This window comes from Halichoerus grypus, chromosome 10 (genome assembly GCF_964656455.1).
Source record: "Halichoerus grypus chromosome 10, mHalGry1.hap1.1, whole genome shotgun sequence".
NCBI classification, from domain to species: Eukaryota; Metazoa; Chordata; class Mammalia; order Carnivora; family Phocidae; genus Halichoerus; species Halichoerus grypus.
The window spans coordinates 69,827,810-69,843,340 of NC_135721.1; the positions used below are offsets into that span (position 1 = coordinate 69,827,810).

The following is a 15,531-nucleotide window of genomic DNA, read 5'->3' on the forward strand; positions in this document are numbered from 1 at the left end:
TAGGGCTTTGATTGTGCATTGGGTCAGATTCCCATTCCCCCAAATAAGCCTGTGATATGGATGTGTGCATGCAGGAGGTTGACTGGGGAGTGCTATCAGGGTATGTGGGAAGTACTTGCTGGGAGTAGAATCAGGCTAAGAGGGAAGTCAAACTGCAATGCATTTGCAACAGAAGCCTCATCTAATCCCATGGGAGCTGTGTAATTAAGATGGCCCTTCAAAGTTTCACTGAATTAAGGCAAGGAGCCAGTCCTCTTCATCAACAATCACGTGATGCAGGCTGTCCATGGGGAGGAGGCAAATCGTGGCTAAGTCAGGAGAAGGCATTTCCAGAGGAGAGCTCAGCTACTAGCAGCTCAGCTGGGAGTGGTTCCAAGTTTGATCATGCATCACAATCACCAGGCATGCTTGTAAAACCCTGGAATGCAGGTCCCCACCCCCAGAGCCGGACTCATCAGGTCAGGAATGGGCCTAAGAAGCTCCATCTCAATAACTTGCCCAGTGAAGCTGCTGTTGCGGGTCCAGAAAGCACACCGAGGATCACTGCACTAGAACCAATGCTGGGAATAGGGAAGCTTCGCCCTGTCTCCAGGGTAGCTCCTCCACAAGCTAACTGCCGTGAATCTTCCTCCCCAACAGGCTTAGTCCTTTGTCCCCAGTAGATGCATGCAAAGGATTCCAAGAGAGTGAAGGGAAGGGCACCCAAACCAATGGTACTCCTTTACTGAAGGCAAAAATTTATAGTTGAGTGAAAAACAGGGAACCTCTCAACACCTAAGGGTGCAATGGTGAGATGTTCCACTGCAAAAAGAAACAGATGTAGAGAAAGCCAGGGGCACATACGCACGCTCCTCTGAGTTTCAGAGGAGAAGCCTAGCATCTCTATTTCCCCCTCCAGAGTCTTGACCTTGATCATCAGTGGCCATCTCAGTTTTCACCTGATATTCTAAACTCACTCAAGTTTGGGGCGTGGGGCGTGGGGCGTGTGTGTGTGTGTGTGTGTGTGTGTGTGTGTGTGTGTGTTTGTTTTAAGCAATCAAGCAATTGCTGTTTCCTTGGGAAACTGTTTCCTGTGGGGAACATTTAATGCATTGCCTTTGCAGGCTGGAGCCAGTACAATCATATTCTGATGGTTTATCAAATTGATTTGGCTATAGCTCAGATTCATTTGATAGTTCAGATTCAAACACTGAGTTATTTGTATAAGAATGATTCTCTTCCATTACCAGTGTACCCACAGTCCTATAGATAGTAAATTGCCTTTTTATTCCGCCTGGGATCATGAAAGAGAGGTCTTCTAGCCATCTGTCAGTGTAGTATACACCAGAAATGTGCTCTCACTTATGGAAATGATTGACCTGTAATAACATCTTTGCTGGAAAAATAGAAATTGTTCAAATCAAATTTGTGGCACTGGCTATAACACACTTTATTAAATGGGGCAGAGTGCAATTTAACTCCTGCCTCTCCTGACTCAGTGCCTTATTACTGACAGCTGTCTCCCTTTTCATTCTGTGTCTCAGAATCAGGAATTCTAACAATGTTGAACAATTTAGGATTACCAAATCTCTTAAGCGCCAGCCATCATCCCATTATGTCTCCTGTTAGTACTTTTCAGGATTTAAATTCTCAAAACCAGTCACTGCCAAATATAGCATGTGCTGAAATGTTAACCAAAGTGATATCTTAAAAAAAGAAAGACTGCAGTCATTAGACCAGCCTGAAAGACAAGGATTAAAAACACCAGCCCACGACTAGCCCTCCCCCCCTTGTCCAGCCCACCAGCCCGAGGAACCACATCAGTGATAAACCTTCTCAGCTATTCCCTGAGCATATTGGCTCATACATGTCCTACATTTAGTAAATGTTGATTGAGCACCTACTGTGCATCCGGTACTCTGCCAGGTGTAAGGGATGGAGAGATTTAAAAATAAACAATGTCTGCCCTAAAGTATCTCATTCTGGTCGAGGGACAAATGTTACTGTCCAGAACAATATGCTCTGCAGAAATTTTCCTCAGGAGGCTATAGTAACAGAGCAGATGTCCAATAAATCTTTGTCATGTGATACAGTGACTTTAACAGATGAAGTGACAGTGTGTGGGGAAGAGAGCGCTTACGCCTGACTTCCTGCAACAGTCACTTCATTCCCTTCCTACCTTCAGTCCTTTCTCCTTCCAATGCACTTAACACGGATTTATGGGCACCTACTACGTGCCAGGCTCAGGGTTCTCAAGACTAATCCTACAAAAACACAGCTTTCAGTGAGTTGTTAGTCTGCTCATTATAAATTCTGGACTCCTCTACCTGGCTTTCGAGGCTCAGAGATCTAATCTCATTCCTTTATTCCTCAAAATATGGTTGGCCAGAATAACCATTCTGAAAACCCCTCACTTGCCATGCTTTGTGTTCTGGGCCTCTCTCCAAGCCCACCTTTAGCCAATAGTCATAATAATCCACTTCCATGAAGATGTGAGTAACTGATAAGGTCTTATTTTGTTACCCTCCCATCCCCCACCCCCCGCCAGACATCTGCATCCTAAGCATGGAAAGTGTTTTTACAGAGAAATTTAAATCGAACATTAGACTTCCAGTCCATGAAGAAAGATTGTAGCCAGGGAAAAGAGAGAGAAAGAGTTTTAGGGGAACAGAGAGCAAAAGTGGGAATATTTGTAGTTCAGTCTCAACCACACTCAACACTATCCACTTATCTTTGTCCCTGATGGTATTTCTATTGATTTTTCTTAATCCATGGAGATAACAGAGAAACATTTTTCTGCCAATCCAAAACTTGGAAGTCTTGGTAAGTCCCACGTTTACTCCACTCCAACAAGTATCCAGCAAGCTGTAAGTCAACCCTGCTATAAAGACTTTTATTTCCCTATCACCCCAGAATCACTTTGCTAAAGACTGGTTTTACTGAACTGTAAGTGACTCTACATCCCTCTCCTACCCACCACTCCCCTCTTTCAACATCCACCAGCAGAAGATCTGGATCCCAGGACTCTGACAAGATGCCTTAGCCTCATAGTGCAAAACCACCTAGGGCTAATGACAACAGCTCATGTATTTTGTACCTGTGATAAGGAGGAATCTGCAATACAAGCTAGCTCCGGAACACTGAGCAGGCAGAAAGACACCAAAACATCCCAATCTAACACCTAGGCATTGGACTGCATTCAGGTCAATCCACCCAACACATTATTCTGCTGCTTCTCTCATACCTGTCTATCTCCTTGTAAACTTCGCACAAGGTTGCTCCCTTCCTTGGTGCCTTTGATACTCTGAGTCACATGGAATCGCCTGCTGCAGAAGCACCATTTTGTTGAGCAACCTTGAAATCCAGATTTCCTCTCTCAGTCTGCCTTGCAGTTTCTCCCTTTAGAATGGCTCTCCTGGAAGACTTGCTCCAGCCTCTCATCTGTACTCTGATGCTAATAATGAGGCATTTCTGCTCATCAGAGGACTATCTACTGAGCCCAGCCCTGTGCTCAATACAATGTACAACACAAAAGTATGTTAATAATCCAAGCTCTCAAAACATCTGAAATCTGAGCAGACAAAACAAAGATACATGAAAAGTCAAGCAGTATGAAACAATAGAAGAGATAACACAAGGTGGGAGATTCTTTGAAACTGCCAGAAGTCAGGGGACATCATAGGTGGCCGGGGTGACCTAGCTCTTCCTCTCCCATATCCTTGTTCAGTGTCACTCCCCGGAGTCTCTTCAAACAAAGCAACAATTTTCTGGGGGCTTACTATGTGAAAGGCACTGCTGAGAATGCAAGGAGCCCTCCACCATCAAGGAGAGAGAAAATGCAAATACAAGGAGCTAGTATATAAAACAAAAGCCAGTAAGTGGTGAGAAAGGCATAAAATGTACAGAATATAATACTACTGCACTCGTAATGGCTTTCAAGGAAAAACATCTCTACAACTGTTAAAAATGATGGAGACAACAGAATCAGAGAGACTTCGGTGAGAGTTTGGGATCTCTATTATGGCATAAAACTATCCTAAAACTTAGTGGCTCAAAACAATCATTCCATTTTGCTCATAACCATGTGTTTCAGATATGTGGGTGGCTTGTCTCTGATCCATGTGATATCAGCTCAGGTGGCTGGGGTGATCTATGTCCAAGCGGTCCCTTTCACTCGCATGCCTTGTGTATCGGTGCTCATTATTTCTCCCTCTCTCTCCTCTCTCTCTCTCCCTCTCTCCCCCTCCCTCCCTACACACACACACACACACACACACACACACACACACACACACACACACACAGCGTCTCATTCTCCAGGACCTCTACACACAGCTTAGATTTTTCCCAGCATGGCGGTCTCAGGGCATTCAGAGTTCTTTCATAGCAGCTAGGGCTCTGTGAGACCAATATAGAAGCTGTCAGCTCTCTTAAAGTCAAGGTCCAGAGCTGGTAAAGCAACACTTTCATCATTATAGTCCAAAGGCATCACAGTACAGCCTGAACTCAAGGGAAGGGCAAGTAGACCCTGTATGGGAAAAGTGTAAAAAATTTGCAGTCCTCTTTAATCTACCACAGTATATGAGACAAGAGCATAGCACTGCACGGAATATAAAAATTTGTTTATTTTTAGAAATCTTCGCTTAATGTGTTTTTATATATTCTGAACTCAAGGGGGGAACATAACTAAGAAAAAATAGTCCTCTGTTTTATATTGCTTGCTTTTAAAAATATGAAAAATGTTCATGGTAGGTAATGATTGCCCTGGTTTCAATTGTTCCTAAGGACTTTTTTTTTATGCCTTCATCTCATTCCTCAGATGGAGCCCTGAATTGTTTTAGACAAAATGGGCAGGCTTTGCTTTCTTTCACATTTGAGGGGGGAGAAAATCCAGACGAAAGAAGAACTTGGACATGGAGACCAGAGCAAGTGTCAATAGCAGAACTGGTCAGTGGAGCAATGGTGTGAAGACAGAAACTAGAAAAGATTTTCTAGGGCAGAGAAGGATGTTGAGAAGCTCCGGAACAATGGGAAGTGTAAGTGGAGAGCAGGCCAGAGCAGCTGGATGACTGAGCAGTGGAGAGTCAAGACTTAGCACAGGGACAAAGATTCATGGATCAGATTCTTATTTTCAGGGACCCCAGCTCTGAAGAATCCTACTACTTTGGAGATAACCAGAAAAGACACCTTGGAACACCAGAACTTTCACCCTATGGTGATAGCAATGAATGTTGTGAGAAGTGGCTCATTCCAGACATATCTGAAAAGTAAAGCCAAGATGTTCTGCTGAGGGTTTGCATATGGGGTGTGAAAGAGGAGCCAAGCATGCCTTTCAAGTTCTTGCATTAACAACTGGAGAGGCCACAAGTGGAGCATGTTTGGGGGACAATCAGGAGCTCAATTTTTAATACCCAAGGTTTGGCTCTCCCATTAGACATCCAAGTAGAGATTTTAAGGAGGCAGCTGAATTTAAGAGCCTGCAGTTTGGGAGAGAAGAGTCATCTAGAGATAAATATAGGTGATCCATCAACATATAAATGGTGTTTAAGCTGTAAGACTGGATGAGTAAGCCTACAGATTAAGGGAAAATAGAGGAAAGAAGTCTAGGCTGTGAGACCGTGGGTACTCCAACAGTTGGCGGTCAGGGAGGAACCAGTGAAGAAGAAACATCCAAAGCATTAGGAGACAAATATTACTAGATACGAAGCAAATTGTATGTACTTAAAATATTTTCAAAAATATATAAAGCAAAATATATATATAAATATTTTATTTATATATAAATATATAAAGCAAAAACTGGCAAAACTAAAAGTAGTAGTATACAAATCCAAAATCATAGTTGGAGATTTTAATGCACTTCTCTGAGTAGTGATAGAACAAGCAAAAAAAAAAAAAAAATCAGAAAGCATACAGAGTATCTGAATGACAGATGCCAAGTTTACCAAATTTGTCAGCACTAAGAAGGAAGGGACTAAGTGAAATATACATAGGTATTACATAAAGGTATTCATTAGCTCCACAACGTACATCTGCCTAAATATCAAGCAGAGGATAAGCAGTCCAGGGATTAGCATTGGTAGGTAACCACTACTGAAGGTAGGACCTGAGGAGCAAGTGAGTAGAAGCTGGATCCTCAGCAGATCTAACGACGGTTGAAGTCATAGAGGAACTGTTGCCTGAGGCAGAGGATGGATGAGAAATGCCTTAACTTTTACCCCTCCTCTTAGCCTCCAATCTCCCACCAGCTTCATTTGCTGAACCCAGCAAAGCTGATTGAGAAGGGGGTATCTGCGAAATGGAACCTGCAGAGGCCATCCCTTCTGAAATACAAACCAGAGCATAGAGGAGGGCACAGAATGGATGTTAGAGACACCAGGCAAATGACCCACACATCGCATCCAATGCTTTGTACTTCAAAGTACATGGGGAATCATTACAGAGTTTTAAGCAGGAAGCCACAATCTAATTGGGTGATATTTTTGTAAAAATACCCATCTGCAGTGTAAAGATTGCATTGGAGAGGTGGGAAGAGGGACAGAGAGAGAGACAGAGATGGTTGTGACGGTTAATTTTATTTGTCAACTTGACCGGGCCGTGGGATGCCCAAATAGCTGGTAAAACACTTCTGGGTCTACCTATGAGACTATTTCCAGAGGAAATTAGCATTTGAATCAGGAGACCAAGTAAGGAAGATCACCCTCCCCAATGTGGGTGGGCATCATTCAATCAATTGAGGGCCCAAAAAGAACAAAAAGGCAAAGAAAAGACAAATGTGCTTGCTTTCTTCTGGAGTTGGAATATTCATTTTCTCTGGGCATCAGACATCGGAGCTCCAGGTTCTCAGGCCTTCGGCCTCTGGGACTTAGACCAGTGGCCTCCCTGTTCACAGGTTTTTGGACTTGGACTGAATTATACCACCAGCTTTGCTAATTCTCCAGCTTACAGATGGCATGTCACAGGATTTCTCAACCTCCATAATCCCATGAGGTGATTCCCATAATAAATCTCTTCCTATTTATCTCTTTATATCCCATGGGTTCTATTTCTCTGGAGAACCCTGACAAATGCCATGGTCACAAGAAGAACAGTTATGAGATTACTGCCTTTGTCTAGGTAACCTAAACTAAAGCAGTGGCAGAGAAGTGGACTGATTTGAAACAGACATAAAGTTGGGCCTTAGAAGACAAAAAACCCAATGTCCAAGTGAGGCAGAGGGAGGAGTCAAGGAAGACTTCCAGTTTCCATCCTGAACAACAGGGGGAAATGGAGGAGTCATTTGCTGAGATGGGAAAAAACAAAAGGAGGAACACATTTACATGGAAGGTGGTAAATTTAGTTTTAATACTTGAAAGTGATCCAAATGGTGGGGTCTGACAGACAATTGATTATCTGGACCTGAGGTGCAGAAGTAGGATCTGAGCTGGGATTTACATTCAGAAGCCATTAGCATATCCCTGGTATCTGAAACCAAAGAAGTGGTAAGATCACCTGGAAGGTTATTTACAGTCAGAAGGGTACCTGAGGTTGGAGAAACTCCAATATTTAAAGTAAAGATAGAGGAGAAAGAGTAACAAAATCACAAGTTAAAGAAGATGTCGGAAAAAATTAAAGAGAATGTGATGCCATGAAAAAGTCTCAGAAAGGAGGAATGTTTTACACGTGAAATATAACTGAGAAATGGAGAAGCTTAGAATGAAGAGACAACCTTGTTGAGTATTGTTTCTCTTGGGGTTAGGAAGAAACTGGATTGGATTATGAGGAAATAGTTATCAATAAATGATGTCACTATTTTAAGTTTGGGAAAGAGAGATGACAAAGAGAGAAGCAGTTGGGGTGGGTTTCATTGGACAAAACGAAGCATTAAGAATTTTTGAGAAAGCAAATGAATGATGCAATGACAACAAAGTTTTGAGAATATAATTTTCACCAGACTGTGAGAACATATGGGGTAGCAAATATATTTTCATACCCCCAAGTTTCATTGCTCTGAGTACCCACCGCTTTGACTTAGAGGAAATGCAGACATTAGAAGAATCTCCTTCCCCACATATATCCAAGTGTGCTGAGATGAGTCCATCCCGGTCATCACTTGCTACAACCCCCATCAGAAGCACTCCTTCATGTCCAACTTGCTGGCCCCAACAGGTCTAAGCTGGTACTATTGAAAGTTCCTTGCTCACACCAGCTGGTCTTGGTTGTTTTGAGAGTTGCAGCTGCCAACCAAGCTGCCAGCTAAGCACCTAATGTCACTGATGCAGATGCCAGAGAGGATGGGATTCAGAGCCCTCCAGGGACACAGACCTGATTAGATGGTCCAGATGGTCCATTTCTGGGGGCTTCCATAGATCCCCGCTGATTTGCCCTGATAGAGACTCCTACAAAGCAAGGACAACTGTGTACTCGAGACAGAGAGGCAGAGACAGAGATACAGAGAGACAGACAGACAGAGATGTTTATAAGAATAGCTACCAGTCATTAAGTGCTGTCTATTAGCCAGGAAGTTTCCTGTGTACTTTTAACTCATTTAATTGTCACAACAACCCTCTGAAGGAGCTAGGATTATTACCATTCCTATTGTATGGCTGAGGAAACAGACATGGAGAAATGACATGACTTTACCAAGGTCACAGAGCTAATAGGTAGAGGGCGGGGAACATAGACAGGCTAGTCTGGCTGTGCTTGTGCCCACCACTCTCTGTCGCCACTTGGACTTCGTGCCGAGGGTGCCTCTACTGCCCACCAGACTCCTCTTCCCCTTATGGTATGTTTCTTCTTACCCTTTTCTGAAATTGGGCCACAGTTTCCATCCCTAGCTCATCACAGATATTTTTATAGCTGACTTTACAATGGGGAGGAAATGGCTTCAATCTCTTAGATATCCACTCATTTACACGGGTCCATTTCAAGACAGATTCTAGAAGGGGAGATGGCTGAGGTCAAGCCCCAGGTCAGGCAGGATGTGAGTATATCTGGGAATCAGAGAAACCTATTATCTAAGTCCTCCTAACGCAAACACAAGGGCCAGGGCTCCAGGAAACCAAATGTCCTAGTAGCTGTACACGGATCTGACTGAGGTGTGATCTACTGGCATCTCCCTCCTCACCCCTGTAAGAATATCCCTACTGTGTCTGCCATTTTGCCTGCTAACCAAGCAGAAAATTTTAGGTCCATAATAATCATGTTATATTTATGTTTTATCCTTCTAGAGACATTTCAAGAACAAGGATCCATTCCCTACCTAGCTATGGCTTAGAAAATCTGAAGAAGCTGAGGGCCAGGTCAACATACAACTTGAAAAAGCTTCCCAGTCTGGATACGTTTGTCGCTCTCATGGAGGCCAGCCTCACCTACCCTAGCCACTGCTGCGCCTTTGCAAACTGGAGACGGCAAATGTGAGTCTTCCCACGTCCAACCCTTGAGCCCCACCTGGACATTTCTCCAGCGCAGAACTTGGTCCACAACTTCTATATATTTGCAGCATGACGAGAATCCACTTAAAAGACCTCCCAGGTTAAAGCCCTTAGGCATATTCTAGATCAAAGCTTCAGTACTATGAAGCGTTTCTAATTTTCTCGAGAATGGGCTCACAACAGAGGGCTACATACAATGGTAGATCACCTTCCAAATATTAAGCGAGGTAACATGAAAAACTCCAAACTATATAGCACCTGACTCATAGCTGATGCTTAATGAATATTTGTTCCCTTTTTCCTTGGTACCAATATGGATTTATTCTTCCAGTCCCACACTGTGCCACCTATATGTGTCCCAGAAACCAGCCATGTCAACTCTCGAGGGGAGAAGGATAACTGCCATACCAGAGACTGATGCACACATGCACAATACATCCCAACCCCTCCAAGACTCCCTAATCCATCTTTGGATGTTAGCGCCTCATAGGGAAGACAAAGATTGGGACATCTGTTCACTTTGGCTTTCAAGGTTGGTCAAATTTGAAGAAGCCCAGAAAAAGAGGGTAATCCAGACAGAGATAAAAACCAGGAGGCAACTGGTTAAAAAAGATGAGGAAATCATACAGAGGATCTGGATAAAGTAGAGAGGAAATATTTTGGAGATTGCACATAAAAGTTCCAGACATTGAAAGGATCCATTGCATATAGAATGCACTGGATATCAGGAGTTCTCAAAGCCTGCACCCTCCCCGAGCTCACTGACACAATCCACACCACGCACTCACACTCAGATGATGCCTTGCACACTCTTGTACAGCACCCCAGCACTAACACAGCTTCCCTGTGTCCTCATTCCACCGCATGGTACGGTCTCCTCTATTGTTCAACCTTTAACACACATTCACCTGCCCATGTAGACTTAGCCCCTGCTCAAAAGCAAGATAAAGCAAAAATAAAACAAAGCATGGTATATATCTAAAATGTTGTCCAAGTAACTAGGAGTCCCCACTCACACCCATTAGAAGGATTTGCAGGAAAAGGGCTACTTTTCAGAAATACCATGCATCAGGGAGGTACTCTCCAGAATCGGACACTCCTCACACATTAGCCCAAGGCTCGGGGAACTTCTTCCTGATGACTAGAATGTGTAAGGGCTTGGGCTGAGGCACAAGATTTGCCTCTTTTATATTCCAGACAAGCATTATTCCAGCTGGGGCAAGAAAGATAACATTTACCAACAAAACCCTGGAACTCATACCCTTCAGCAGAAATCTCAAAGGCTGTCAAGATCACTGTAAGAGCTGCATGTTATCCGCTGTCTGGCCCGGTGCTAACACGCCACAGGAATATGTTACCTAACTGTCCTGCTCAGACTCCGCTGGTCTTGCCATCCCCTGGTGGCATACATGCAGCTTCAGGGTTCTTCTCAACCGGAAATCTCTAGGTCTGTCTTACATTGTCCTGGGACTTGAAGCCTTCCTGGACTGCCCCCAGACCCCCTGGCTCTCACCCTTTCTAGGTCCCTATTATAATTTACCATTAGGGCCTGTCTGGTAGAGCAAAGGAGAGGCCCACCCCTCTCCTAGCAAGAGGTGCCAAAACAGCGTAACAAAAATTGCAGTGGGCATTTAGTCTCTGTATTTAACAAACTTACGAACACAAATTAAAATAGGTATGCTATTCATAAGATAACTGCAGGGTTGTTTTTTTTTCTTTAATGGTGGCATTTCATTGTATACCATAGTAGGTGTGGTTTAGTAACGAGATGCAAGTTTAAAACTGTATGATACAGTTGTTCTTCCAATCCTCATTTGACAACAATGCCCAAGATATAAACGTTAGGCCCTTGTGACCATGAGGTTTTGTCAACGGCCCTCCTGGACTATCACCGAAAGACCTTGTTAACTACACACCTGATCTGTCCTGAACCATGTAGCTCTTTGTCAGAGTTCTGCACTCAGCTGGTAATGTTATTTTGCTCATTTTGTGATGTTAGTTTTATTTAGGCCTTTTCTTCACAACTAGATTTTAAACTGATGCACTGTGGCATAGACATCTAAGTGCTCACACGGGGCCTGGCCCCCAGCATGAACTCAGGAAGTCATGTGGTCATCTGTCTTGGTATTGCTCATATTGGCTCGGTTCTCACTGCCCGGCTCTGTGATACTTTGCAACTTTATCTCATATAACTCTCGTAAAGGCAATAGTATTTTTATTCCCTCCTCACAGAGGCAGAAACGGAGGCTCAGAGACAGTAAATAACTTGACCAACACCAACCAGAGTCAGATCCAAACCCTCTGCTTTGTTTCCAAAGCTCAGACTCTAGGCCACTCCGTTACACACTTCCCAAGAACCTGTTCAATGATTTATCAAGATCCAAGAATACCACTTTTTAAAATGACCCTAAACTGAATTCCCAACTCTTTATGATGTTTATTATTTGCTAAGGTACTACAAAGGCAAGACTATTTTCCTTCATTTCTATTTTTGTTTCTATTATAAGTGATATACATTGTTTACCTTTTCTACACTCGTGTGGTTGGGTCATTTCTGTTTCAGGAAAGGGAAGCATCAATATTTAAAATAAGTTAGTAGCATTATCCACAGTAAGAATCTTCACAGAAGCCAACATAAGCCCCAGGAAGTGAAGACTGTCTCTAGATGGTTAAGTCAGATCTGTTTCAGTGAATGGAATGGTCATCTGCAGGCACCAGGTTACTTACTTTCTGTTCTTAGAATTGGGCTGCTGCTAATCCGATGACAGGGTTTAGGAATCACAAGTTAGATGAAGGACTCTAGTGCTTCTCTTGTCCCCCCTGGGCCCATCTCTGAGCTTTCCCTCACCTTTCTTGTAAGATCTCTGATGAAACCAAAAGATTCTCTGGCATTTTCAATTAACATGTATGTTACTGTTTTGCTCCATTAATGCAACCTGTGAGTGATGGGAGAAGCCCAACCAGTCTCTAAAAAGAAAGAGGACACATTCTCCAGAGAAGTGGGGAAAAAAAAAAAAAAAAAAAAAGAGTCCTTGGGCCAAGGGACGATGACTCCCTGGCAATTCAATTCACTTCCCGGAGGGGAGAAAAGAAAGGAAAGCATTCTCCCTAATAGCCTTTTGTCGTAGATGTTGACAGGGAAAAGTTCAGTCAGTATGTTGGAACACTTAACCAGGACCCCTCCTTCAGTATCAAATGCCACCTTTACCTCCTCTATTCCCCCAACTTCTCTCTCCTTATGGGGGATTCTTTCAAGGGTTTAATACCTACTTCCCTACTCATATGAGATTATGTTAGGGTTTGAGAGAAATGAAGTCACTAACATTGCTGTGAGATTGCTTCTCAGGGAGAGAGAGTGGGAGGAAGTGTATGTGTTCATGTGAAATTTTTTTCCATCCAAAAAGAGACCCGGTGTAAAACATCTCCTTTACTTAAGCCTTTGCTTCAAAACAGAACTATTAGCCCCTGTCTCTACATGCACTATCCACCCATATGGGTAGGATATTTATCATCTGGTTTCCATGCAAATCCCTTCTGAAAGTACTTCTATTTTGTTGACTAGGCCTCTTGTACATTTGGACTTAAACCAAGACAAAAAAGTGAGCCCAAGAAGAGCCAGTTCCCCAGGGACTAAGTTATAATCTCAGAATGATTAGAAACCCCCCTCCTTGCAACCCATGTTTGCTCTCCCAGCACTCACTAGATAACTACTTAATATGAGAGAGCCAGGTTTACCTTGCAGACCAATATATACCTGGGGCCTATTGTGGCTCCTGGGAAGTGAGCTGATAGAGAATAATAGGACCCTCAGTAACATTTCAGGCAAATCACAGACCTCCCACTAGCCTGAGCAGCAGAGAGCCAGGGAAAGGTGCTGGCTGGCAACTGACCACAGACTGAGCTTCTCTGCTTTATGTAGATAAAAGAAGCAACTAAGTTCTCATTTCAGTCAGCAAACAGTCCAGACCTTCCAGCAACTACAGTAGAGAGTAGAGGAATAGCATTATATCCCACTCAGGCATATTAACAGAGAGCTGAATAGAAAGGGGGAAGGCAAAGGGTGGAGTAGGTATTAGGTCTGTAAATTATTTGCACTTAACAGCAAAGCTTAGCTAGTCCCAGGCGCCTTCCTCCCACATTCAGGTTGTGGCCAGATGGTTTCCCCAGTGGGCCATCCAACTGTATATATACAAGTTGTTCTGTTCATTTACAGTAAGCACCATTAACCCTTGAGCTTAGCCTCAAGGGCAGACAGACTGTGAGAAGAGGAAAAAAAAAAAAAAAAAAAAAAAACAGGAAGAAACCCCATCATTTCTACCCTGTGCAAAAACAGTGATGTATTTGCCCATTCTGGATCCAGGATGTTGATTCTGTTCCTTTTTATATTTTTCTAGCTCTGAGCTTCATCCAATTTGCAACAAATCTATTTTAAGGCAAGAAGTTGAGGATATGACCCAGGCTAGGGGTCAGAGAATCTCTTTGGCAGAAGATGAGGAATCCAGTTATGCCAAAGGATTTGACATGATGTACAGTGAATTTGACTATGACTTATGCAATGAAGTGGTTGATGTGACTTGCTCCCCCAAGCCAGATGCATTCAATCCATGTGAAGATATCATGGGGCATGATATTCTCAGAGTCTTGATATGGTTTATCAGCATCCTGGCCATCACAGGGAATATCATAGTGCTGATGATCCTGATCACCAGCCAATACAAACTCACAGTCCCCCGGTTCCTTATGTGCAACCTGGCCTTTGCCGATCTCTGCATTGGAATCTACCTGCTGCTCATAGCATCAGTTGATATCTACACCAAAAGCCAGTACCACAACTACGCCATTGACTGGCAAACTGGAGCAGGCTGTGATGCTGCTGGCTTTTTCACAGTCTTTGCCAGTGAGCTCTCAGTCTACACTCTGACAGCCATAACACTGGAAAGATGGCATACCATCACCCATGCCATGCGGCTAGAATGCAAAGTGCAGCTCCGCCACGCTGCTGGTGTCATGCTGCTAGGCTGGATCTTTGCCTTTGCAGTTGCCCTCTTTCCCATCTTTGGCATCAGCAGCTACATGAAGGTGAGCATCTGCCTGCCCATGGATATTGACAGCCCCTTGTCACAGCTATATGTTATGTCCCTCCTTGTGCTCAATGTTCTGGCCTTTGTGGTCATCTGTGGATGCTACGCTCACATCTACCTCACAGTGAGAAACCCCAATATCGTGTCCTCCTCTAGTGACACCAAGATCGCCAAGCGCATGGCCATGCTCATCTTCACGGACTTCCTCTGCATGGCGCCTATCTCCTTCTTTGCCATCTCTGCCTCCCTCAAGGTGCCCCTCATCACTGTGTCCAAGTCAAAGATCCTCCTGGTCCTATTCTATCCCATCAACTCCTGCGCCAACCCCTTCCTCTATGCCATCTTCACTAAGAACTTCCGCAGGGATTTCTTCATTTTGCTGAGCAAGTTTGGCTGCTATGAAATCCAAGCCCAGACTTATAGGACAGAAACTTTATCCACTGCCCACAACTCCCATCTGAGAAATGGCCACTGCCCTCCAGCTCCCAGAGTTGCCAATTACATGCTTGTCCCTCTAAGCCATTTAGCCCAGAACTAATACATTATGTGCAAGTATCTCCGTGTTGAATGGTAACTGAAGTCTCACCTTTGAAGTATATGCTACGGCAGAGTACTTCTATATACTCCATCCTATTTAATCTTCCTGGCACACCTAGAAGGTGAATTGCTCAGGAACAATTACTCCATATGATCGATTAGGAAGATCAAGTAGTAAAACATTCATAATTAAAGTGATACAATACTACATCACATTTGTTCTTTTCTTTACAATGTTCACAGTGCTTTTGTTCAGATCATCTCAACTGATCCCTATAAAAGTTCTATTAAATGGGCAAAACAGGGATTATTCTTGGAGTTGTATAGACAAGTAAACCAAGACTCAAAGGATTAAGTGACATGTTCCAAATGGCTTGGCTTGTAAGAGGCAGAACCAGGATTAGGCGTTCTGGTTTCCAGAGAACTTCCAAGGGAAGCAACACAATGTTCATTCACTCATTTAACAAATCTTTACTGAGTACCTAATGTGATGGCTTTGTTATGTGTCAATTTGAATAGGC

The 15,531-nt window shown here is 43.5% G+C and overlaps 1 protein-coding gene across 1 annotated transcript in view; it reads left to right on the forward strand.

The window, feature by feature from the left end:
* FSHR (follicle stimulating hormone receptor) overlaps positions 1–15,220 on the forward strand; it is a 164,149-nt gene extending 148,929 nt beyond the window's left edge. The window contains exons 9-10 of the mRNA XM_036069209.2: positions 9,189–9,374; positions 13,787–15,220. Coding sequence (XP_035925102.1) covers positions 9,189–9,374; positions 13,787–15,011 — 1,411 coding nt within the window. The 3' untranslated portion in view covers positions 15,012–15,220. The remainder of the gene's footprint in view (positions 1–9,188; positions 9,375–13,786) is intronic.
* Positions 15,221–15,531: the final 311 nt, after the last annotated feature.